The sequence below is a fragment of the Oncorhynchus mykiss genome, chromosome 13 (assembly GCF_013265735.2).
Source record: "Oncorhynchus mykiss isolate Arlee chromosome 13, USDA_OmykA_1.1, whole genome shotgun sequence".
NCBI lineage: Eukaryota > Metazoa > Chordata > Actinopteri > Salmoniformes > Salmonidae > Oncorhynchus > Oncorhynchus mykiss.
Window position 1 is genome coordinate 12,660,184 of NC_048577.1, and position 27,145 is coordinate 12,687,328.

General features: G+C 44.7%; 1 protein-coding gene across 1 annotated transcript; it reads left to right on the plus strand.

Annotated features, from left to right (window-relative positions):
* Positions 1–443: 443 nt before the first annotated feature.
* Positions 444–24,713, plus strand: LOC110485636 (low-density lipoprotein receptor-like). The gene is made up of 18 exons (XM_036940239.1): positions 444–821; positions 12,591–12,716; positions 12,907–13,029; positions 13,668–14,045; positions 14,332–14,454; positions 14,589–14,711; positions 15,069–15,191; positions 15,396–15,524; positions 15,814–15,985; positions 16,083–16,310; positions 16,623–16,741; positions 17,004–17,143; positions 18,887–19,028; positions 19,151–19,303; positions 19,632–19,907; positions 20,636–20,799; positions 21,131–23,069; positions 23,384–24,713. The coding sequence occupies exons 1-17, from the start codon at positions 743–745 to the stop codon at positions 21,164–21,166; spliced, it is 2,634 nt and encodes an 877-aa protein (XP_036796134.1). The 5' UTR covers positions 444–742; the 3' UTR covers positions 21,167–23,069; positions 23,384–24,713.
* The last annotated feature ends 2,432 nt before the right edge of the window (positions 24,714–27,145 follow it).

Genomic DNA, 27,145 nt, shown 5'->3' on the forward strand with positions numbered 1-27,145 from the left:
GATTTTTACCTTGTCAGCTCAGGGATTCGATCTTGCAACCAAGATCTAGCCTAGGCTAGCCGCTAGGCTACCTGCCGCCCCGAGCTACAATAAAGATCTGTGAAGTTATTTGGATTTTTACAAATTATCTTTGAAAACAGGGTCCTGAAAAAGGGACGTTTCTTTTTTTGTTGAGTTGAGTTTATTTCACTTTTATCTACTTCACTTGCTTTGGCAATGTTAACATATATTTCCCATGACAATAAAGCCCTTGAATTGAAATTGAAGGTGGGGCCAGGCTAGGCAAGACAGGGAAGCCAGCCCATCCAGATAATGATAACAGTAACATTGTGGTTGGGTGACTCTTTCTTTCTCTTCCTCTCTGTCAGTGACTGCTGTAGCTCCACCCCTGCGGTGCTGATGTCGAATTTCAAATATCACACCACTCTGCTGATCCCGCCCACTTGTAGGACCACATAGAAATAGTCAGAAGTGACTCAAAAAATCTAATATTTCTCCCTGGCACTAGACCTAGACACAGGCGCACAGTAAATCTTCTCTATATACCCAAACAACAGTCATTCGTTTATCCCAGTTTGTTTTAGCTGTGACTGCAACATCCACAAATATATAGAGGCATCTCTCAGTTGAGTTGAACTAGTGCTGTTCAGTAGGCTAGCTGTCAAACATTTTGCGTGCCGGGTGGTCGATATTAGACCAAGAAGAAACACTTCGAATTGCGTGGAAGCCCAAAGGAGAAAAGATGCTACCGACTCGTGTGGGAATCACCGGGGTGACAGCATGTTGCCTGGTGTTGCTTTCCCACTGTTTTGCTCCTACAGGTAAGGATGTGAAGTCAATTGTATCATGCAAGATGCTTATGATGCGTATTTTTGGGGATGACTCCGGCTGAGTGCAGAGCGGGTTTTGCCCTTAGGATTCTCTGGTCTAAACGATCTGACATGGAATTTGACATCTTTAAATTACTTATAACATGACAGAGTTGTCAATTGCCTATATTTCAGTGATCTTTTTATTTTATGTCTGACATGGAATTGCAAATGCAACCGTGCTCCTTACATAGAATAAATGGCTAAATTGACATTTTCTGAATTAATTTCTGTTTTGGTGCTTACAATACCAGTCGAATGTTCAATTAAACCAATGTTTATACCCTCGTGTCCTAGGCTGAACTAATAGTGGGTTTGGTGCGCAGGAAGGGGGCATGTTCTTGACATTGAGAGTCAAGCGCTAACAGCTTTTCAAGACATTTTCCTTTTCAAAGGCGATTAAAGATGAACTTAACCTATAATTTTCGTTGACAATATGTTTATCTATAAAAGTTCAAATGTATCTATTTCGTCCGTATGAACGGAAGCTACGCTCGGGAAGTCGATTGGCTGTTCTTCAAATAGTATGTAGCCGCGAGCCAATCCGAATGAGAAATCGGCTCGTCACATCCGGTAGGTCCATATGTCAAAGCTGTCTGGTTTTACCTGTGGGCTTGACGTGTTGGAGGAAAAAGACGATTGTCACCGAGAAAGGGCGCGGCAAAAGGGCGTCTAGCCCAGCTTCTATACCGTGTGGCAAGAGGTTATTTAGCCCAGCTTCTGTGCCATATATGGAGGAAATAGAACTTGGTTTTATTTTACACCTGAAGGATAGACTATTATGCTACAAAATTCTGATTGTTGCAGACCTTCTTGATCACTAATTTTATGCATTTGTAGGTTAGATGTAGCTTAATGTCAAAATACATTCTCAATTGGCATTTAAAATCATAGCTTTTGTCATCAACAATGAAATGTAATAGGCTTATTAATAGATGCATGTTATGAGGATATGTTTATCACCTCAAGCAAAGTCTGCTTCCTTCTTTAGATGTCTTGATATGATAAAAATCCACCAACTTCCTTCACCTTTACTTCTGTGGCCCCCAACCAGCAACCCACAGTAGGAACTAAACACACTATCACACAACTCACATGTCCATGAACTTATTTGCCAACATTATTACAATGTATTACATTGTATTGTATTGCAATGCATTAACAGCAGTCGAGGCAAATTCCTTATTGGTTTCAGTAGGTAGGCTAAGGGTGAACTTACCGGCCTCTAGGTTAATATTGTGTTGTGTATTAGTCTAGGTAGTCCGTTCTACTGTTATCCCTCAATCTTTAAGGTTGCATCCCAAATGGCAACATATTTCCTTTAAAGTGCACTACTTTTGACCAGAGCCCTATGGGACGATGCCATTTGCGATGCAGACTAACTCCTGCTCCCAGGGATTTGAAGATTAGAACTTCCATCCAATGTTTATAGTTCAAGGTATTCATTAATGTAGCGATTAAATCTGCTGCTGACATGTGCAGAGTGTGTGTGTGTGTGTGTGTGTGTGTGTGTGTGTGTGTGTGTGTGTGTGTGTGTGTGTGTGTGTGTGTGTGTGTGTGTGTGTGTGTGTGTGTGTGTGTGTGTGTGTGTGTGTGTGTGTGTGTGTGTGTGTGTGGGGCCCCCAACAGTAGGTCAGCTGTTACTGTATGTGTGGGGCCCCAGCAGTACTGTAGGTCTGCTATTACTGTATGTGTGGGACCCCAGCAGTACTGTAGGTCTGCTGTTACTGTATGTGAGGGGCCCCAGCAGTACTGTAGGTCTGCTATTACTGTATATGTGGGACCTCAGCAGTACTGTAGGTCTGCTGTTACTGTATATATGGGGCCCCAACAGTAGATCTGCCGTTACTGTATGTGTGGAGCCCCAACAGTAGGTCTGCCGTTACTGTATGTGTGGGGCCCCAACAGTATGTCTGCCGTTACTGTATGTGTGGGGCCCCAGCAGTAGGTCTGCTGTTACTGTATGTGTGGGGCGCCAGCAGTAGGTCTGCTGTTATTGTATGTGTGGGGCCCCAACAGTAGGTCTGCCGTTACTGTATGTGTGGGACCTCAGCAGTACTGTAGGTCTGCTGTTACTGTATATATGGGGCCCCAACAGTAGATCTGCCGTTACTGTATGTGTGGAGCCCCAACAGTAGGTCTGCTGTTACTGTATGTGTGGGGCCCCAGCAGTAGGTATGCTGTTACTGTATGTGTGGGGCCCCAGCAGTAGGTCTGCCGTTACTGTATATGTGGGGCCCCAACAGTAGATCTGCCGTTACTGTATGTGTGGGGCCCCAGCAGTAGGTCTGCTGTTACTGTATATGTGGGGCCCCAACAGTAGGTCTGCCGTTACTGTATGTGTGGAGCCCCAACAGTAGGTCTGCTGTTACTGTATATGTGGGGCCCCAACAGTAGGTCTGCCGTTACTGTATGTGTGGAGCCCCAACAGTAGGTCTGCTGTTACTGTATATGTGGGGCCCCAACAGTAGATCTGCCGTTACTGTATGTGTGGGGCCCCAGCAGTAGGTCTGCTGTTACTGTATATGTGGGGCCCCAACAGTAGATCTGCCGTTACTGTATGTGTGGGGCCCCAGCAGTAGGTCTGCTGTTACTGTATATGTGGGGCCCCAACAGTAGGTCTGCCGTTACTGTATGTGTGGAGCCCCAACAGTAGGTCTGCCGTTACTGTATGTGTGGAGCCCCAACAGTAGATCTGCCGTTACTGTATGTGTGGAGCCCCAACAGTAGGTCTGCCGTTACTGTATGTGTGGGGCCCCAACAGTAGGTCTGCCGTTACTGTATGTGTGGAGCCCCAACAGTAGGTCTGCCGTTACTGTATGTGTGGAGCCCCAACAGTAGATCTGCCGTTACTGTATGTGTGGAGCCCCAACAGTAGGTCTAGTGTTACTGTATGTGTGGAGCCCCAACAGTAGGTCTGCCGTTACTGTATGTGTGGAGCCCCAACAGTAGATCTGCCGTTACTGTATGTGTGGAGCCCCAACAGTAGATCTGCCGTTACTGTATGTGTGGAGCCCCAACAGTAGGTCTGCCGTTACTGTATGTGTGGAGCCCCAACAGTAGATCTGCCGTTACTGTATGTGTGGAGCCCCAACAGTAGGTCTGCCGTTACTGTATGTGTGGGGCCCCAACAGTAGGTCTGCCGTTACTGTATGTGTGGAGCCCCAACAGTAGGTCTGCCGTTACTGTATGTGTGGAGCCCCAACAGTAGGTCTGCCGTTACTGTATGTGTGGAGCCCCAACAGTAGGTCTGCCGTTACTGTATGTGTGGAGCCCCAACAGTAGGTCTGCCGTTACTGTATGTGTGTGGCCCCAACAGTAGGTCTAGTGTTACTGTATGTGTGGGGCCCCAGCAGTAGGTCTGCCGTTACTGTATGTGTGGAGCCCCAACAGTAGGTCTGCCGTTACTGTATGTGTGGAGCCCCAAGGGGCTGTATTAGTTGACACCATGGAGAATAATGGGAAAATCCCTGTAGAGTTGCATCAGTGGTTCTAGAATAGAATAGATTCTAGAATAATCCCCATATGAATCATGCAGCCCCAAGAGCATCTGATAGGCATCGCATGATGTACATTCTCCTAACACACCAGATCTCTCAATCAGTCACCAGTGGCATGCAAAAACACCCTTAATAACCTCACAATGAAGTTCCAAGTGGAATTGGATGAACTAGTATAAACCAAGTGCAGTTAGATGAACTAGTATATGCCGAATGCAGTTAGATTAACTAGTATAAACCAAGTGCAGTTAGATTAACTAGTATAAACCAAGTGCAGTTAGATTAACTAGTATAAACCAAGTGCAGTTAGATTAACTAGTATAAGCCGAATGCAGTTGGATGAACGAGTTTAAACCAAAATTGCAGTTATCTGAACTAGTACAGACTGAGTTCTGTTGTTTTAGCATCTTGACAGATGACCATCAGTGCACATGTCATCTAGTTCTAAATTAATCTATGGCTATGGAAAGACCAAGCCCTGACCTTTGGCAAGACTTGTGTTTACATACAAACACTTTTCTCACCGTGGGTGTGTGTTTGCCAAAACAAGCAGAAATGCATAGGCAAACTAACTTAAAGAAACAAGCCTGTCACACACAATGACAAGGGCGTTGATGAGGACTCCAATATTAGCCTCACCTTTGACCTATATGGACCGTCCTCCTGTTGTCATCCAGTGTAGCCTTTCATACACTTCAACTAAAGCTGCAGAGACGGTTGGTGTTGCTGCTAAACAATATAGTCTTTTCAGCTCTAGTTTTACATTGACATTCTAGTAATTTAGCAGACACTCTTGTCCAGAGTGACTTACAGTTGGATTCATTCATCTTAAGATAGCTAGGTGGGACAACCACAAATCTCAGTCATAGTAAGTACGTTTTTCTTCAATAAAAGGAGCTATCAGCAAAGTCAGAGCTAGTAAGGCGGAGGAGTTACGTGCTAGTGTTGTTGGATTACTTAAGATACTCTTTGAAGAGGTAGGGTTTCAGATGGTTTTCTGAAGATGGGCAGGGACTCTGATGTCCTAGCTTCAGAGGGAAGATGGTTCCACCATTGGGGTGTTAGGACAGAGAAGAGCTTTGACTGGGCTGAGGGGGAGCTGCCCTCCTGTAGGGGTGGGAGGGCCAAGAGACCAGAGGTGGCAGAACAGAGTACTCGGATTGGGGTGTAGGGTTTGCGCCTAGCCTGAAGGTTGGGAGGGGCAGTTCCTCTTGCTGCTCCGTAGGAAAGTACCATGGTCTTGTAGTGGATGCGAGCGTCGACTGGAAGCCAGTGTGGAGTGGACTGGAAGCCAGTGTGGAGTGGACTGGAAGCCAGTGTGGAGTGGACTGGAAGCCAGTGTGGAGTGGACTGGAAGCCAGTGTGGAGTGGACTGGAGTGTGGAGTGGACTGGAAGCCAGTGTGGAGTGGACTGGAAGCCAGTGTGGAGTGGACTGGAAGCCAGTGTGGAGTGGACTGGAAGCCAGTGTGGAGTGGACTGGAAGCCAGTGTGGAGTGGACTGGAAGCCAGTGTGGAGTGGACTGGAAGCCAGTGTGGAGTGTGCGGAGGAGAAGGGGTGACATGGGAGAACTTGAGAAGGTTGAACACCAGGCAGGCTGCAGCTTTCCAGTTCAAATATATAACAGGTTACATGGAGGACATTTGGGGCTATTGGAAAGTCCATTGCAGACTAGGGGCTGGTGTTTAGTGAGCACGTTCTTTCTCTTCCATCCGTAGCATCAGTGTTGAAGGACCTTACATGGTCAAGTTGTCATCAAGCAGGCAGGCAGCGTTTATTAATAGAACCTGATGGAGATTGGGAGGTGGGGACTCTCTCTGTAAAATGTTTCTCACTCTCTTTTTCTCTCTCTCTCTTTTCTCCCGCTCTCTCTTTCTGTCCCTCTAACTTCCTCTCTTTCTCTTTCTCCTTCACTGTCTCTTTCTATCTTTCTCGCTCTGCCTCTCCTCGCTCAGCAGCACAGCTAGATCAAGGTGATTTCCGTTGTATGTAGGCAGCCATATGAAGGTCTATTCAGGTCGTGGTGTAACTTGGTCATGATGCTAACCTTTTGAAGACAGTAGGCGTACATTACAAGAAGTGAGCTCAGTCTGTCTGCCAATAGGGCTTCCTGTATTTAACAGTGAGCCAGTAGCAGTGGATAGGTCCTTACGGGAAATTGGCCGCATCCAACAAGCACCTAACTACATTAAGGCCCTGTCCGGATGGCAGCTGTGGTCAGCTGTGTGTCTCTGCTAAAGGTGTGCGGGTCAGCTGTTTATTCACCAACACCCGCCCGCAATTGCTAATAAGCCATCCACAACCGCCAGATCCATTGTAATTCTGAGGCCCACACCCAACCCTAACCCACACAAAATGGAAAATGCCCTATAAGCTACAGTCAAAGACGGCAGAAGATTTTTTGACATCAGTTTGACCAGTTGTAAGGAAAAAGAAAGCTGTGAAAATGACCGGACCCAACGTGTTTCTGATAAAATGTGCATCGAAGCCCAACTGAAATCTTATGTCGTTCAAATCAAATCAAAGTTTATTTGTCACGTGCGCCGAATACAACAGATGTAGACCTTACAGTGAAATTCTAACTTACAGGCTCTAACCAACAGTGCAAAAAAGGTATTAGGTGAACAATGGGTAGATGAAGAAATAAAACAACAGTAAAAAGACAGTGAAAAACAGTGGCGAGGCTATAAAAGTAGCGAGGCTACATACAGTGGCGAGGCTATAAAAGTAGCGAGGCTACATACAGTAGTGAGGCTATAAAAGTAGCGAGGCTACATACAGTGGCGAGGCTATAAAAGTAGCGAGGCTACATACAGTAGTGAGGCTATAAAAGTAGCGAGGCTACATACAGTAGTGAGGCTATAAAAGTAGCGAGGCTACATACAGACACCGGTTAGTCAGGCTGATTGAGATAGTATGTACATGTAGATATGGTTAAAGTGACTATGCATATATGATGAACAGAGAGTAGCAGTAGCATAAAAGAGGGGTTGGTGGGTGGCAGGACACAATGCAGATAGACAGCCCGGTTAGCCAATGTGCGGGAGCACTGGTTAGTCGGGCCAATTGAGGTAGTATGTACATATGTACATGAATGTATAGTTAAAGTGACTGTGCATATATGATAAACAGAGAGTAGCAGCAGTGTAAAGGAGGGGGGGCACACAATGCAAATAGTCTGGGTAGCCATTTGATTACCTGTTCAGGACCTACCTCTACAGACGGTATCTAACGGAGCAATGCATTCTCAACAAATCATATGTCTCCACTCCTGTTCCCAAGTCTAAGTTTAGCCTACATTTGGTTTATAATTTACCTGCAAGAAAGGCTACATTCTGCAGGAGTTATTATTAAGGCTGTGTGAGAGGTTATAGACCTACAGTCAGTGTCCAGATTTCAGTTTCCATTTAACCCATCTGAACAGTAGGCTACAGTTCCCTTGACATAGGCTTATTTTAAGTCCCGTCTTGTGACGGTCAAATGTGTATAGTGTCTCACAATCACACAGAACATAGCCAGCACTGCTATCCTCCTCTTTCACCACATCTGTCCCAAACATTTCTTTTCAGGCCCTCCCTTCTCTTTATTTTCAACTCTCCTTTTGCAGCTTTTGTCTTATTGAATGAAATTTCAACCATGTCCTTAACTTTTTCTGCCTGTTTCCCGAAAGCATTTGGCGATTGGCTGTGTAGGCTATTTGGAGTGCAGCTAGGCCCGAAAGCTTAGCCTTCTGCACTAATGCCAGATAGCCTACAATAACAAAATAAGAAGCCCAAGAAGCCTGTTGATAGAAATTGCACTAGAATTCTACATTGATGGATATTTTGAAGGTATTGTTTCTCTTTATTTAACCTGCCTGACACACACATCCTCCAATATTTAATGACCATGAACCCGTCTGCCCCGCGGATTTAACTGTAGGACTGCGGGTTATGAGTCAACCCCCTCATCACTAGTCTCTGCCTCACTCTGTCTATTTGTCTCTGCCTCGCTCTGTCTATTTGTCTCTGCCTCGCTCTGTCTATTTGTCTCTGCCTCGCTCTGTCTATTAGTCTCTGCCTCGCTCTGTCTATTTGTCTCTGCCTCGCTCTGTCTATTTGTCTCTGCCTCGCTCTGTCTATTTGTCTCTGCCTCGCTCTGTCTATTTGTCTCTGCCTCACTCTGTCTATTTGTCTCTCCCTCTCCTCCCCCGTGGGTCAAATTGTGTGGGGATGGCATCAGGCATAGGAAGGAAAATGCGAATCAGGTGACTTGCCGGTAATTCCATTTGCAAGACAGACATGCGGGCGGGCGGACAGACATGCGGGCGGGCGGACAGACATGCGGGCGGGCGGACAGACATGCGGGCTGGCGGACAGACATGCGGGCGGGCGGACAGACATGCGGGCGGGCGGACAGACATGCGGGCTGGCGGACAGACATGCGGGCGGGCGGACAGACATGCGGGCTGGCGGACAGACATGCGGGCGGGCGGACAGACATGCGGGCGGGCGGACAGACATGCGGGCTGGCGGACAGACATGCGGGCGGGCGGACAGACATGCGGGCGGGCGGACAGACATGCGGGCGGGCGGACAGACATGCGGGCTGGCGGACAGACATGCGGGCGGGCGGACAGACATGCGGGCTGGCGGACAGACATGCGGGCGGGCGGACAGACATGCGGGCGGGCGGACAGACATGCGGGCTGGCGGACAGACATGCGGGCGGGCGGACAGACATGCGGGCGGGCGGACAGACATGCGGGCTGGCGGACAGACATGCGGGCGGGTAGGCAGGCAGGCAGGCAGGCAGGCAGAGACACCTAAGAATGTGCTGATTGGTGAATAAGGAAAGTTGCTTATAATGGCTTTTTGGTTCTTAGAATCTGAGATTATTATGCAATAGTTTACAGGCTGCATGCAGAGCTAGTTTGAATGTGATCTGTTGTAACTAATGAAAAGTACCCTGCTGGTAAAACTGTGTAGATTTTTTAAAGTAACGTTAAACTCGAAATACAACAGGATTTCCCACTCACTTTGTCTGAAGTAAATTCCCCAAGACAATTCTTTTCTGGAGTAATTGTGAAGAAAACCAATGCAATACAATACAACTATTATCCCTCAAGGAAACGCGTCAGAGAAATCACCCCATATTTGTTATCTTGATTTAGTTTAGTCACAACCTCAAAGACAAATGAAATGCCCATATGGTGACTCACTGCACTTACAGTAACCGTACAGACAGTAGGCGGACTGCATTAAGTGGGCCCATAAGGAAGTTAAGTAGACAGGAACCAAACTTCTATTTTATGATTGTTTGTTTAATAATAATTAACTGTAACCTGAATAGTGTGCCACAAACAAACTTCCTCCGTCTTCTGTGCTTGGTTACTACGCAAAGTGCATGGCTTAGTTATCGATCAATGATACGCACGACACGCCCACAAATACAATCTGATGTCACGACACGCCCACACTGGGAGAGAGGGCTATGTATAGCTATGGCGTGGCCCAACCTTTCCAGCCAGATGGTTTTGGGTTCAAACGTAAGCTAGACTTGGCCTCTGTCGTTGATAACGTCTCACATTCAAAGCTAGTCAATGGAAAGAGGTTTCCATTCAGAACTGCTGGGCTTTTACATTTACAACATCCTGGGAAAATAACTCTCACCCACTGCATTTCAATTAGAGGCTAAGTTGAATACAGTACAAGTCCTCTATTACACAATGTATATCTAATCGTATAGGCTACAAAGAGAGAGTGCAGTACAGTATGCTTAGGAAGGGATATTTGTGACCCAGAGAGAGAATGGTAGACATAGTTGTGACGTACAGTCTAACATACTGTACACACAGATGCCTGTTGAGAGAGTACAGTGGGCTATACTGCTGGAGGTTGAGCGTCTTGTGACCCAGAGAGAGAATGGTAGAGAGAACACAGTATGCAGCTTGAGAGGCTTGTGACCCATTTGTAGATGATGGGACAGAAGATTAGCAGGAGAGAAAATTAAAACACAGACAGAGAAATAGGGGAGAGAGGAGATGAGAGGAGAGGGGAGAGACAGAGAGAGAGAAAGGGGGAGGGGAGACAGAGAGGATCATGGAAAGAGAGAGAGAGGCAGAGTGCGTGTCGGGGCCAAGTAACGTCTCCGTTTTCACTTGAGAGACTGTATAAGTCTCAGGGCGAGCTAACAGTCAGCCGGCCTCGTAAATGTATCACCACTCTCTCCAAGAACAGCTGGAATAGGATGGGGGGAAACTATTCCTGGAACCTCCACATCTGGTAGTGTGTGTGTGTGGGGGGGGGGGACTGTGTGTGTGTGTGTGTGTGTGGGACTGTGTGTGTGTGGGACTGTGTGTGTGTGTGGGACTGTGTGTGTGTGTGGGACTGTGTGTGTGTGTGGGACTGTGTGTGTGTGTGTGTGGGACTGTGTGTGTGTGTGTGGGACTGTGTGTGTGTGGGACTGTGTGTGTGTGTTGGGTTCACTGGAAACATAGCCACAGTCTTGGTGGTTACAGTGCCTGTGTAATTAAGCATTTGAGGCGAGGGGTTCAGCAGTCGTTTTTTCCCATGAAAAGCCCTGATTGATCAAGTCAGGCCAACATTTCTCAATACAAGATCGTCTTATGATATTACAGTCCCACATGAAGTCACACATGAAGGTGTGAGCATTGGTGACATCACATGCCAATAGACGGAGCAAGCAACCTCTATCTTCTGAATCTACTTCACTAACTCTCTGTGTAGCAACCGACTTTACGACTTGAGTCATGCTGGTGTAGCAGCGGTTACTACTACAAGTGTCAACAATTGACAGCTTGAGTTCAGAAAATTCCTGGTGTTGTGTCCGGTTGTGCCCCACCTCCCCCTGTTGCTCTCACTAGTGCTCTTGTTATGAGTATTTTGAGGAATGTTCCTCAAGGGCCAATCAGCAGCGGGTGGTGTGATTATGACTCCTCCCCCCCCATTGTCTTAAAGAGACAGCCTCAGGCTCTGACTCATACTCTGTTGCCTCAGGCACAGTGGAATTTGACAGTGGAGGGAGATAAACTGACTTAGTGACCGAGACCTTGCAGAATATTGAAGGCTCCATGCTAGCTTTTACCTGATGGCTCTCACTTCCTTGTTGAAGACATCTTCACTTTGATTGGTCAGATGAGTTCAATGAGGTTGTGACCTCAGCAACCCAAAATAAACTGGGCCGTTTTGGAGTTAAATCTCATTTCACTGTTGAATAGGCTAGTCAAACAGTAACGTGGTATTCATTCATAGGCCTACTGGCAGAAACTAAGTGAGGAAAAAAATGTATTTCCTTGCTCAAGTCTGTACAGTAGGTCTATAAGTTGTTTACATTTCCCTTACCGGATGCTGTATATGTGGGCCAATGGTGTGTGAGTTGACACTTGTGTGTGTTCTGTTTCGGCAACATTGTCCTACACTAATTTCCTTCATTTGAAGGTTTACATGAGAAACGCACAAACAGTAGTTGCCAAGCAACAGTCTTGAGTGCATAACAAAATGGCAGTCAAGTTCTCACTGTCTGCTGAAAGACCATGAGATACAGTAGCTCCAGTGTGTGAACGATAAGAGATATAAGTCTCTCCCATGGGGAAACTCCTTCACTTCCTGTTTAGAAATGCTGCATATTGTAGTCTTTTTACCTCATATCCTGTTCCTTTATCTTTGGACTCTCACTACTGTAGTTCTTATCACACATAATTGCTGGTCCCAGAGGGGCACTACAAAACATTGTAGAGGATGTGTTCTTCTCACCAACAACTAGATATAATCCCAATCTTAATGGCCGTCAGATGACTGCCCTCTGTTGTCAGCGAGCGTTGTTGAACATGAACTAACCGAGGGAAGTTACTTAGTTAAATGTTAGTTAACATCCGTCACTACTACAGACCTATTCTATCCTCTGCGTGAGCCTAATGTTATGTGGTACTAGTGTCGCATGACAGAAAATATGTATAATGAATTATTGCCCTATATTGTAAAAACTTACTGAGTCTGTATCAAATACACTCTGTTAAACTGTCTACCTTGTATATTATATTTGTACTACCTTGTGTATATTTTAGGCCGTCATTGTAAATAAGAATTTGTTCTTGACTGACTTGCCTAGTTAAATAAATAAAACAATTTGTTTTTTAAATTACACTAGTATAGATCTATAAAAGATTAAATGTGTCCTGTCTGTCAATCATTTACAGTTATCCTGGGTTTTTCTTCCCCTAGATGCTGCGTATACATGTGGGACAAGTCAGTTCAGGTGTGGCAACGGGAAATGTATCACCAGCCGGTGGGTGTGTGACGGAGGTGATGACTGTGGTGACGGAACTGACGAGCTGCCAGCCGCCTGCGGTGAGTAACTGACTCTTCCTCCTCTTTTACTCTTCTTCTCTCTCCTCTTTCTTTTCATACTCTTCTTCCTCATCCTTCGTCCTCTTCTTCCTCATCCTCGTCCTCCTCCTCTTCAGATAAGATAAAACTGCTAAGATGTGTCACATAGACTCTAATGTCTCTATCTGTTCATGTCTCTCTATGTCTCCAGAGGCTAAGACCTGCCTGCCCACTGAGTTCAGCTGCGGAGGCCCACTGAACAAGTGTATCTCCGGAACGTGGCACTGTGATGGCAAAGCTGACTGTGACAATGGAGCTGATGAGAAGAGCTGTGGTAAGATAACAGTACGGATGTAGGATCTTAATTTGACCATCCTGTTGCAGGAGAACTTTCCTGCAATGCAGAACATTTAACATTTGTAGTGTATTTGAAGTTTAAGAAGGCTTATGAAGTTTGGAAATTTCCACTTTGAAATTTGACTCGAAATGTCCATTAATTATAATCCAGGTAATAATTCACATTTCCGGTTGCTGCAGGATTATTTTCCTTCTGAAGCAAACTGTCTCAAATTAAGATCCTACATATTTACATTCACTAGTCTAGTCCAATAGTGTATATGCTGTAGCCAACTCTTCTATCGTTGTCATACCTGATTACACTGCATTCATCATCATACTGAAGACAACTGTTCTGTTCAACACTGATTACCTCTGTAGTTAGTGCATGATGATGTGATAAGACTCCAGTTTGTAATCACTAACTGGTACTATCACCACACGACTCTGGTCCTTGTGTCTACTCTGCACCCATTGAACCCTTAGACAAAAACCTCTCATTCTTTTAGTGACAACCACATTATTTACAGATATAATAACATCCTAAAGGCACAATAGAGTACAAATACTGTCACCCAGTCCCAAACCTTCCATATCCCTAACCCTCCAGCCCTCGCTCTCCCTTCCTCCCTCCAGCCGCAAAGAACTGCACCGACAACGAGTTCCGCTGCTCCAACGGTCAGTGCATCGCCGTCTCCTTCGTGTGCGACAAGGACAACGACTGTTCCGATGGTTCTGACGAGACTTCCTGTCCCACCGCCACCTGCGGTCCCAACGCCTTCCAGTGTAACAACACTGTGTGTGTCCCGCGTCTCTGGGCCTGCGACGGTGACGCCGATTGTGCCGACGGTTCAGACGAGTGGCCCCAGAACTGTGGCGGGAGGGACACCAAACCGACAACAAAGCCCTGTGGGCCACATGAATTCCACTGTGGGAGTGGGGAGTGTATCCATAGGAGTTGGAGCTGTGATGGAGGCAAGGACTGTCAGGATAATTCAGATGAAACCAACTGCAGTGAGTGGAAGGGTTTTTGACAATATTCAACTCAACTTCTGTCCTTTCTCTCTGAAACATTTTTTTTTCCAAAGACAGAAATATGCTTATTTAGTTAAGCGTTTACGAAAACAAATGTTCATCTTCCAAGATATACTGTATGAACAGATACTATACTGTATGAACAGAACTAAGGGACTCCTAAGAGAAAATCCCAATCGCTCTTTCTTTATCTGTCCATCTGTCTTGTTGTATTGTTTATCTAACCTCTCTCTCTCTCTCTCTCTCTCTCTCTCTCTCTCGGTAGGTCGGCCCACTTGCCAGCCAGATGAGTTTCAGTGTAATGATGGCTCCTGTATCCATGGTAGCCGTCAGTGTGACCGCCAGTTTGACTGCAGGGATCTGAGTGATGAGATTGACTGCAAGAGCGGTGAGGCTCAGCCCTAATGGACACACACACACACACACACACACACACACACACACACACACACACACACACACTGTCCCTATAGCTGTACTACATGTCTAATAATATTCTCCTCTTTCTTATTCTCCCCCCAGTGGATGCGTGTGAGGGCCCGAATAACTTCAGGTGTAAGAGTGGGGAGTGCATCACCGTGGACAAGGTGTGCAACAGGCAGAAAGACTGCCGAGACATGTCCGACGAACCTATCAGGGAGTGTGGTGAGTTGGAACCGTAGAGATATTCTGCGTCCCAAATGGCACCCTAATCCCTGTTTCGCCCACTACTTTTGACCCTGGGCCCATAGGGAACTCCCTTTACACCCACATACCATTCAGTGGAAAACAGAGGAGAGAGACCACATCCCAGCTAGGGAAATGTGATGGAGACAGCTAGCCAAGTGGTTCAGGCCAGTCTGGTCTGGCCAAACTAGTTAGTGGTTGTAAAGAGTGAGGTGACTGGTTTAGTCTTGCCTAAGGGAAAAGGCTGTCATCATGGACATTGAGGATGATGGTTGTTTCTTATACTTTTCTAGATAGATATATTTCTTCTAACTGATTTCCGGTCTGATTCTGCAGGCAACAACGAGTGTTTGACCAATAACGGCGGTTGCTCTCACACCTGTACCGACCTGAAGATTGGCTTCAATTGCTCCTGTCCTGCTGGGTACAGTCTGGGGAAGGACAACAGGAAATGTGAAGGTGTGTGGAAATAAATGTTAATATGGCACTGAGGCTCTGAACTCAGATCAGAAGATTGCAATGACTGAGCTCTAAGTCACTATAGTGACGAGTGCCGGATAAGATGGCAGGACATTGGATTTGGATCAAATCACACTATGAATTGCCACAGCTGACCCCTGACCCTATCTTCTGACCTCTAACCCTGTTTTCCTCCTCCTGTAGACATTGATGAGTGTGCTGACCCAGACACCTGTACCCAGATCTGTGTGAACATCCTGGGAAGTTACAAGTGTGAGTGTGAGGAGGGCTATGAACTGGACCCCAAGACCAAGACCTGCAAGGCTGCCACAGGTACGTGTGAGATTTAGGGACACACTAGCTAAGCTACATTCCGACAGCCACCCCAGCATACCACTTAGAATGGATGCTTGACAGATTGCTTGCTAGTGTGGATATATGAACAGAGCCTTGGGAGCAATTCTGATATAGTCTGAACAAATTAAAGCAAAGAAGAGGTTTCGGTAGCTTCTCTGAGGCCTCATTATTAAACAACTTTTAAATGTGATGTAAACAGTTAGGTGAAGTGTCAGACTTGAGGTCGAAATCTAAAACTTTCTAAATCTAATTGTATGTCTTCCAGGGACTGTCCCCTACCTGTTGTTCACCAACCGCCACGAGGTGAGGAAGATGACTCTGGACCGTAGCGAGTACGTCCCTCTCATCCCCAGACTAAAGAACGTGGTGGCCCTGGACATGGACATGCCTGGACACAAGATCTTCTGGTCTGACCTGTACCACAGGAAGATCTACAGGTGAGGACCTGCTGGGGGAAGGTGTGTGTGTGTGTGTGTGTGCGTTTTTGTTTTTGTTAGTTAACAAACATATATTTTGTCCTGCACCCTTCCCCAGCGCCGACATGAACTTGGCAGGGAACTCCTCCCACCACAACGTGGTGATTGACAGCCAGATGGAGGCGCCGGAGTGCCTGGCCGTCGACTGGATTCACGGTAACATCTATTGGACGGACAGTGTGCTCCAGACCATCTCCGTGGCAACCACGGACGGAACACGGCGAAAGACACTGATCAGCGAAGGACTGGAGAAACCAAGAAGCATCGTGGTGGACCCAGCCAATAAGTAAGAAACTTGGGATTTGATTGATTGATTTTATTAACCTTGTTTGGGTCATAGCCTACTGATCTGTTTATCAGTATCATGCTCAATAGGGCGTTGACTGCCAGGAAAACCAAAAAGAAAAATCTTCGACAGGATTCTTTTGTTGTCGAACATATTGGAATAATTGAATGAGTGAGGATCTCTTTCGCAACAAGAAACATGGCAGAAGCTCAACGTGTCAGTGTGTGTGATGTTCTCTAAAGACCTCCAGATGTTGTTCTGAAGTGTGTTCGAGGTAGGAGTTTTGACTGACGGTACTGTGTCTGTTTCCAGCTTCATGTACTGGACTGACTGGGGCGACGAGGCCAAGATCGAGAAGAGTGGGCTGAACGGAGCCGACCGCGTCGCCTTGGTAACGGACAACATCAAGTGGCCTAACGGCATCACTCTTGGTAAGAAGAGTCCACTGATTGGACACTGCAATATAGTGATGTGTGATTGGGCACATTGTAATTTGCTGTCTCGCATGATTCTTATACTCGTATACAGAACAGTTGAGATGTTGTGATGTGTTATTGTTGGAAGTTCTATCATTCTGTAGGTGTACATTATTTACATTCAAATAATCTGCCTCGTTATCAGGCGTGGAAGCATTGTTTATAAGTGAATGATTACACAGTTGGATTTCTCTAACGCTCCCTGCCTCTGGAACAGACATGGTTAACCAGCGTCTGTACTGGGTGGACTCTAAGATGCACACCCTCTCCAGCATCGGCGTAAACGGAGAAGGACGACACACACTCATCTACAACGAGGACAAGCTGGCTCACCCCCTCTCTCTCGCCGTCTTCGAGGTAAATAGTGATGGAATGTGGACATTAAGGTCTCCCTAACCTGAGTTCCATCTGGAGTATAGTAATGGACAGGTCCTAGAGGAATTGTAGGAAGGGAAATGGAGACTTAACTGAACCAGTAGAGTCCAGTCCATGTGGGCAATGGTTACAATCCAACCTCAGAACCTCCTCTAGATCCCTGGGTCGAGCACCATGGTCTCCCCCCTCTACCCTGGCTGTGGCCCCAGAACCTCTTTTAGGTCCCTGGGTCGAGCACCATGGTTTCCCCCCTCCAGCCCACACCAACCTGGCTGTGGTAGCTTTAATTAAAGGGGATTTCCAGGTTGAGTCTTATACACCAGCCCGGTTCATGAGTTTAGCCATGCAGCTAGCCAGCTTTAGCTGTATTACAGAAATCCATCCATGTAGCTGCTGAATGGAGACCAAACTGATCTTACAGTATCCAGGTCATAGGAGGTTAATAAGCCCCATATCTGAAACTGTTGGTTTCCACCAGATACATTGTCTTTGTTTGTGGATGGATTTGTAAGTACGCTATGTACTGACTATGATATGCTATGTACTGACTATGTACAGTTGGTTAACATTAAGTACTGTATGTACTGACTATGTACAGTTGGTTAACTTTGTGTACAGTATGTACTGACTATGTACAGTTGGTTAACTTTAAGTACTGTATGTACTGACTATGTACAGTTGGTTAACTTTGTACTGTATGTACTGACTATGTACTGACTATGTACAGTTGGTTAACTTTAAGTACTGTATGTACTGACTATGCACTGACTATGTACAGTTGGTTAACTTTAAGTACTGTATGTACTGACTATGTACTGACTATGTACAGTTGGTTAACTTTGTGTACTGTATGTACTGACTATGTACAGTTGGTTAACTTTGTGTACTGTATGTACTGACTATGTACAGTTGGTTAACTTTGTGTACTGTATGTACTGACTATGTACAGTTGGTTAACTTTGTGTACAGTATGTACTATGTACAGTTGGTTAACTTTGTAAGTACTGTATGTACTGACTATGCACAGTTGGTTAACTTTGTACTGTATGTACTGACTATGTACTGACTATGTACAGTTGGTTAACTTTAAGTACTGTATGTACTGACTATGCACTGACTATGTACAGTTGGTTAACTTTAAGTACTGTATGTACTGACTATGTACTGACTATGTACAGTTGGTTAACTTTAAGTACTGTATGTACTGACTATGCACTGACTATGTACAGTTGGTTAACTTTAAGTACTGTATGTACTGACTATGTACTGACTATGTACAGTTGGTTAACTTTGTGTACTGTATGTACTGACTATGTACAGTTGGTTAACTTTGTGTACTGTATGTACTGACTATGTACAGTTGGTTAACTTTGTGTACTGTATGTACTGACTATGTACAGTTGGTTAACTTTGTGTACTGTATGTACTGACTATGTACAGTTGGTTAACTTTGTGTACTGTATGTACTGACTATGTACTGACTATCTACTGACTATGTACAGTTGGTTAACTTTAAGTACTGTATGTACTGACTATGTACAGTTGGTTAACATTAAGTACTGTATGTACTGACTATGTACAGTTGGTTAACTTTAAGTACTGTATGTACTGACTATGTACAGTTGGTTAACATTAAGTACTGTATGTACTGACTATGTACAGTTGGTTAACCTAGTTTTTCTTCCTGTCTCTCTTTTTTTCTGGTTTCTCTCATTTGTTTCACAGGAGAAAGTATTCTGGACCGACATGGGCGACAGAGCGGTCATGAGCGCCAACCGCCTGACAGGAAATGACATCACTGTACTGGCGGAGGACCTGATGCAGCCAGAGGACATCATTGTATACCACAACCTCAAGCAGCCCATCGGTATGGCAACGCACGCTTTTTAAAAACATAACAAATCTTACATGAATAACTGTAATTAACTTTAAAAGCTGAATCAGGTGGTTTAACACTCACTCTCACGCTTCTCTCTCTCTCTCCTATAGGAAAGAACTGGTGCACAGAGAAAAACTTTGTGAATGGAGGTTGTGAGTTCCTATGTCTACCTGCTCCCCAGATCAACCAACACTCCCCCAAATACACCTGTGCCTGTCCTGATCACATGACCCTCGGCCTGGACATGAGGAAGTGTGTGGCAGGTATGTGTTTTCCTCTGTCGAACCCTATGGAACTTTAGAGGAGAAGGTGCAACTATTGCCCTTTATACCCCTTTCCTGCAGTCAAATGACCAGATCGCCCACCTCTTGGGTGGAATGTTATTCATATTTTCATCATTAAAATCTGTTTAAGACCAAATATTTTGTAGTTAAAAGCTAGTTCAAAAGCCAATGGATGTCAAAGTGTTAGTGTTTATCCTCATACTCACTGTTCATGGTCATTGAAGCTTTTCTCAAACAAACTGACACGTTCTTGTGTGTCTAACCTCTAACCTTTAGTGACCTTTACCCCCGTCTCTTATCTCAACAGCTCCAACAACTACTGCTCCCTCCACCACTCCCAAAACTGCAGCTCCCAACCCTACCAGGGCCCCAACCAAACAGCCAGCTGGTCCCACTTCCACCACAACTACAACTACCTCAACTACCTCCTCCGCCCGCCGGGCCCAGCCTCAGGACCCTGATAGGTCCTCGACCACTCACAGTCCACAGGAAACGGCGGTCACAGGTCAAAGTGGCTATGTTGCCATGCCCAAAGTAGCTGAGGCATCACACCATACTGTGCTCTACATTGTCTTACCTATCAGTGAGTATTTTACCTTGTAGTATAAGCATAATGTCTAGTGCACTGATAAATACAGTAGTACTGTAGTAACCTACTCTCTGTTTATGTATTGACTTACGTGTTGATATACACTGAGTGTACAAAACCTTAGGAACACCTGCTCTTTCCATGAGACTGACCAGGTGAAAGCTATGATCCCTTATTGATGTTGTGTGTTAAATCCACTTCAATCAGTGTAGATGAAGGGGAGGAGAAAAGCCTTGAGACATTTGAGACATGGATTGTCTACGTGTGCCATTCAGAGGGTGAATGGGCAAGACAAATGTTTAAGTGCTTTGAACGGGGTATGGTAGTAGGTGCCAGGTGCACCGGTTTGAGTGTGTTAAGAACTACAACGCTGCTGGGTGTTTGACTCTGAACCGTTTTCCGTGTGTATCAAGAATGGTCCACCAACCAAAGGACACCCAGCCAACTTGACACAACTGTGGGAAACATTAGAGTCAACATGGGCCAGCCTCCCTGTGGAACGCTTTCGACACCTTGTAGGGTCAATGCCCGACAAATTGAGGCTGTTCTGAGGACAAAGGGGGGTGTAACTCAATATTAGGAAGGTGTTTCTAATGTTTTGTACACTCAGTAAAACACATATCATTGTAAAAGTTGAACTGGCTTTACCTACCATACTTTATCAACAACAACAATTACAACAACAAGAACTGAACTTTTGACCCACTATCTCCTCTCTCCAGTGATGATGTGCCTGGTGCTGTTTGGTGCAGTGTTGCTATGGAGACACTGGAGGCTGAAGAACACCAACACCATCCACTTTGACAACCCCGTGTACCAGAAGACCACAGAGGACGAGTTGCACATCTGTAGAAACCACAGCCAGGACGGATACACCTACCCACAGGTACTGTCACCTAGCAACCCACCAAGCAACCCAGTCACTGTCTTATTACTTAGACTACACGTGTCACCAGGGTTAGAGTTCATTCCATTTAAATTCTCATACTGTGTTAAGATCAATTCCATTTCGATTAAGTGAAATAATGGGATGAATTGCCCATTGTTTTCCTATGTGGAGTTGCAATCCACTTGACCCCAATCCTGCAGGTGTTCTGCAGTGGCTAATAGAAAGCATGTGACTGTTGATTATGGTATAACCTATGAAATACTGCATGTAGTGGTTTTCAGTGTTGTGTGACTTTGTGTTTATGGTTATTTTCTGTCTCCCCTCACAGAGACAGATGGTGAGCCTAGAAGAAGACCTGGCATGACTAGTAGAAGAAGAAGAACAAGTGGATATGAAGAATTGTATTTAAAGAGAGATTTTTTGTTTGAAAAAGTGACAAACATAAACCGATGGAGGTCATTTTAACCCTAATGCTACTGACACGTCCTTTCCAATCCTATGATGATGACCTCATCTCGATGACCTAAGTTTCTGGCTTCCTGTTCCGAAGATTCCGTTCCGACCTCAACACTGTGCTGCCATCCAAGACGAAGAAGAAGGAAAAAAGAAACTCAGAAAGAATAACTTGGTTGCCATGGAAACCCACCCCCAAAGAAAGGAATGGAAGAAGAAGAAACATATACAAACGGAATCACACAGAAAATGACTTGGTAGCGTTGTGGTCTCGAACACAACCCTGAAGAGAAAAAAACATCTGGAGGCCATTTTGTCAAACATCGGAAGGACTTGAAAATGAAAGACACAGTAAATGCACAGTTGGACTGTAGTCGTCCGTTCTTTCATAATGTAAGAGTTCTTACCTAGGTGGCCTGGTCCCAAATGTATGTATTTTAGGCTAACTCCTCGTCAGAGAGAAGAATAAATGTCTAAGCACATAATGTACAGATTTGGTACCAGGCTAGGTCCTGGACCTTGGCTCTTTGGCACAAGGAAGTTCAAAATGACAACCATCTAACACAGCTTCAACTTTGTTTGTTTTTGTTACATATCACTTAGCAGCTCTTTTGTAAATGAGTGTACATTTGGCTACTTACTGTAAAATAGGCAAACTTTTGTTCTAATGTTGCATAAGATTGTGCATAGCACTGTACAGAAGACGTCCTACACTTCCAACCCATTTGATTCTTGAGTTCAGTTGGATCCCACTTCCTTTGTCAGCCTGACGAAAGCACTAGAAAACACAATTAGCACGACATGAAGGATGTGTTGAAGATTGTGGGTTTAAAACAGGCTGCAGTCAAAAAGCTGTCTTGTCATATCTTTTGAAGGTTGAAAACAGTACCTAGTTTGTATGTTTATGGTGTACTTAACAATGGACATTGAGACCTCTGGATGGCCTTACCATCTGACATTGACACATGCACGTGCCTAGTCACTTAGCACCGAACATCACCACATCTTAAAGTGGAGACTTTCCCAGGGGGGACATTGAACTATGGTGTGACACTACTCTGAGCTAAAAACGTGTGAGTTGTCGGCCCTACTCTGAGCTGAAACGTGTGAGTTGTTGGCCCTACTCTGAGGTGAAACTTTTGAGTTGTCATTGGTCTCTTTACATATTGGTGCCTTTGCCATCATCAATGCAAGCATTTCTATACTCACTCCACTAATGTGTGTAATGTCTAGTGACGTACATGTTCTTACGGTATGTGGTATACAGTGTCTAGAAGAGCCCAAATGCCTTATGACCTCCTTTCACTATAGTCAACTATAGCTGACATGATAGTTATCTTGCCTTGGCACGTGCAGCAGACATTGTCTCTTGGTAAATATGATCTTATAGCCTCTGTCAACTGTTGCCTTACACAAGTTAGTGAGTTGAGTTGTTGCCTTATTGCCTTCTATCTGGTTATGGCTTTACACGCCTTGTGCATTTTCAATATATTCCAATTTGTGCATCAACAAGTTACATCCAAATCAATAAATCGATGAGCATTGTTTTTGAAGATGGCTGAATGCCTGTAGCTGAAGGCTAGTTGAAGGCCAGTAGCTGAATGCTAGTTGAAGGCCAGCAGCTGAAGGCTAGTTGAAGACCAGCAGCTGAAGGCTAGTTGAAGGCCAGCAGCTGAAGGCTAGTTGAAGGCCAGCAGCTGAAGGCTAGTTGAAGGCCAGCAGCTGAAGGCTAGTTGAAGGCCAGCAGCTGAAGGCTAGTTGAAGGCCAGTAGCTGAAGGCTAGTTGAAGGCCAGTAGCTGAAGGCTAGTTGAAGGTCAGCAGTTGAATGCTAGTTGAAGGCCAGTAGCTGAATGCTAGTTGAAGGCCAGTAGCTGAATGCTAGTTGAAGGCAAGTAGCTGAAGGCTAGTTGAAGGCCAGTAGTTGAATGCTAGTTGAAGGCCAGTAGTTGAATGCTAGTTGAAGGCCAGTAGTTGAATGCTAGTTGACGGCCAGTAGCTGAAGGCTAGTTGAAGGCCAGCAGCTGAAGGCAAGTAGCTGAAGGCTAGTTGAAGACCAGCAGCTGAAGGCTAGCTGAAGGCTAGTTGAAGGCCAGCAGCTGAAGGCAAGTAGCTGAAGGCTAGTTGAAGACCAGCAGCTGAATGCTAGTTGAAGGCCAGTAGCTGAAGGCTAGTTGAAGGCCAGCAGCTGAAGGCTAGTTGAAGGCCAGTAGTTGAATGCTAGTTGAAGGCCAGTAGCTGAAGGCTAGTTGAAGGTCAGCAGTTGAATGCTAGTTGAAGACCAGTAGTTGAATGCTAGTTGAAGGCCAGTAGCTGAAGGCTAGTTGAAGGCCAGCAGATGAAGGCTAGTTGAAGGCCAGTAGTTGAATGCTAGTTGAAGGCCAGCAGCTGAAGGCTAGTTGAAGGCCAGCAGCTGAAGGCTAGTTGAAGGCCAGTAGTTGAATGCTAGTTGAAGGCCAGTAGTTGAATGCTAGTTGAAGGCCAGTAGTTGAATGCTAGTTGAAGGCCAGTAGTTGAATGCTAGTTGAAGGCCAGTAGCTGAAGGCCAGTAGTTGAATGCTAGTTGAAGGCCAGTAGCTGAAGGCTAGTTGAAGGCTAACTAAAAGCCACTGGTTTATGTCTGTATGCTGCTCACTGTTCTAAAGAGTTAAGCCATGAAGAAAACACCTACCGTTTGATTTTTTTATTGAGGTGGAAAGCTGACAAAATAAATTATGGTGAATGATGTTGAATGACATCCTGGTATGATATGACGATACTAATTATTATTTTTGAGAATATGTATATAGTTTGTATGTTTCTGTAAATACTACATCCTCAGTTCGCTGTGGTATCACCCTGTTAATTTTGTACATTTTAAAACATGAAAAATATGTTGTACATATTACAGATTTGTTTTATTTATTTATATATATATATACACATGTATAAATATCTTGATTGGATGTTTAATTTTCCTAAGCTCTCGTGTCTACTGTGAATGGTTACACAGCTGTTAATATTGTCCCATCATCATAACCAACCAACCAATGTTCATTGTCTTGATTCATTATCCATTGAATCATTATCTTGGTTGTGTGAATGACACTGCTGGTTCTGAACAACAGTGTAACGTTCAGATCCATATATAGACATATATCTATGGTTCAGGTGAAGTTGATGTTTGTTCTGTTATATGGTTATGTTTTCATTCACAGCTGATTGAGGATCTTACATTTTATAGACTAAATTGTCCCCGTTGTGCAGTGTTTTATGACCTCAGTTGTGGTGTGTAAAGCACAATGTTGTGTATGACCCTAAGATGTACGAGTCCACAGGACAGAGCACCAACCGCAGATTGCCTGTTACATGCAAATTGCTCTTCTTGTTGAGTCTTAATTTTCCTGTTCAGAGAATCCAATCTCAAAGTGACCATTGTATAGTTTGTGTTGTGATTATTTTGTTAAATAAAAGATAAATAATGATCAAGTTTTTTCTGTCACGTCTCAGATACTGTCTTGTACGGCTGTGTCATCGTTAGAACAAAAAAAACACACAACCTGTACTTAACGTTCTAGCCTCTGAACATACTGTATTACTCATCCCGTTCCTGATAACGGTGGGAAGCCAATCTAATAAGGCTTTTTGATGTAGGCTTTCAGTTCTACTGTTTATTCGGGGCGAAGGCCTAAGCTACAACTTATTTTAGTTCTCGGTCAGTTGTTGTTAATGTTTCATAAAGTTGTTTTTTGTGCTCAGTATTGTATTCAGTCTCTCTGACATCATCTCCTTCCCGTCAGTGTGTTTCACAAAGCCAGTGTAAGTCCAGCTTTTGTTATCACGTGTCAAGGTGAAGATGTATTTGTAACAAGGAAATTAGCACATTTTGGAAAGTCATAAGGCCCTCAGAAAGAACCCTCCAGTCAAGAATGACAACTGTACTGTACGTGTAATATCATGCTCCTGAAAGCCTCAAACTGGATAGCTAGGGATAAACTCATATTATACTCACTGCAGTATTACAGGGTATTTCAGTAACCTCACTGAAATGGGTTATTTAGGACAATTACAGTGTGGAGAGATTGATGAATGTGCACATTGTCGCGTTTCATGTTCTCTTTTAAAGTGGTTCATTGGGAACCACCCAAAGTGTACAGTTGGTCTTCACTTTCAAAGGGAAACACCATGACTTTGCAATGAGGGTTTGATTCAAGTTACAGTACATTGGATTCCCTGAGTCATCACTTGTCTTTGCAATGGAAAATGTGATAGGTAAGGGTGTATTCCAGGGTGTATACACGGTGTGTATATAGGTGTTTCTTTTAACTTGGGTTTTGTGAGGAATTGCCAGTAGACCTACAAATCTAAGTGTATTTCCATCCTGACTTCAGATAATAAAATGCATAATGTGATACAAAGTTGTGGAGATCAGACAAAAAAAAGTTGGATTGATCTGGCTGTGAGACTACCCATACATTTCCCCCGGAACATGGAATTACACACATGGGTGAGTTCTAGAGTCTAACTGTAGAACTGTCTGTAGTGCAGATGGTCTCAAATACAGACACACCCAAACAAACTACAGACAACATCCTGTCATCATTTAACATCATCCATAATTCATCCATAATGATGGGTCTTCCCTCTATCCTCCCACTCTTTCCTCTATACACCAGAGACTCAATCAGCACTCTACTTGCATAATGGAACAGAGAGAGAGTTCCGGAACAGGGGGATTAAGATGTGGAATCAACCACCATAGTGAGTTGTGGGAAGAGAATCTACACTTATAGCCCTCTGCAACATTACAGTCTTACATTATTTATAGAACTCTGCAACATTACAGTCTTTGGTTCAAGATTGCTTTAACAGCTGGAGACGTTTGCTTGGAAACTAAACCAGAGAGGGAGCAGGGATTGGACAAACAAAGATCACACCACCAGTGGTGTGTATTCATGGTACCCAGGGGAGCCAGGCTTCCCCAAAAATGTACAGATTATTTATTTTCAAATAATTTATCTTTCGTCTCTCTGTGTTTCATCATTTTCCTTCAATTCGCAAGAGGCTGAATGTATCTCACCGGAGAGTGTGCCCCTCTGTCTCTGTATGTGTAGGCCATCTATCTGATTCTGTCTGGTCCAAAAGGGTATGACATTATTGCCGCCCGTAGCATTGAATGCAAGGGAAGCCAGTGAGCATTTGGCCTCCCTTGACCCCAAAAAAGTGTCAAGGGAAGCCAGTTTGGATTTGGCATCACTCCTATCAAATTCATCGAGAGCATACGTCATTGACAGAAACAACTTGAATTGTTGCATTTCGTTGTGTTGTTGTCCTCCGGTGGCTATAGCTAGCTAGAATAGTCTGTTTCCTAAATTAGCCATGGATGGAGATAGGGATACTTAATTCTCTGTCCTGGCAAATTATTATAATTTCAATTCTGATCCCACTATAAATTCATACATTGTACCCCTGGCCTGAGAGGATGTAAGTTCAACATGTAGCTAGTAGGTTAATGCATCATTGCCCATGAAAGGAAGTCAGGATAGCGAGCATTTTAGCCAGGTAGGCTAGGACAACAAAATATATGGTACTGTATGACAGAGTCACAGACCATTTAGGAAACATGAAAGAGAGGAGGATGGCATTTGTCTACAAGTAGGGTGAGTCAGAAAAATGTTTATACTTGCATGAACGCACACACACACACACACACACACACACACACACACACACACACACACACACACACACACACACACACACACACACACACACACACACACACACCAGAACACACACACACACACACACCAGAACACACACACACACACATACCAGAACACACACACACACACACACCAGAACAGCCACAACATATTTCCTGTAGCTTACATTGATTGGACTAAATGTTTT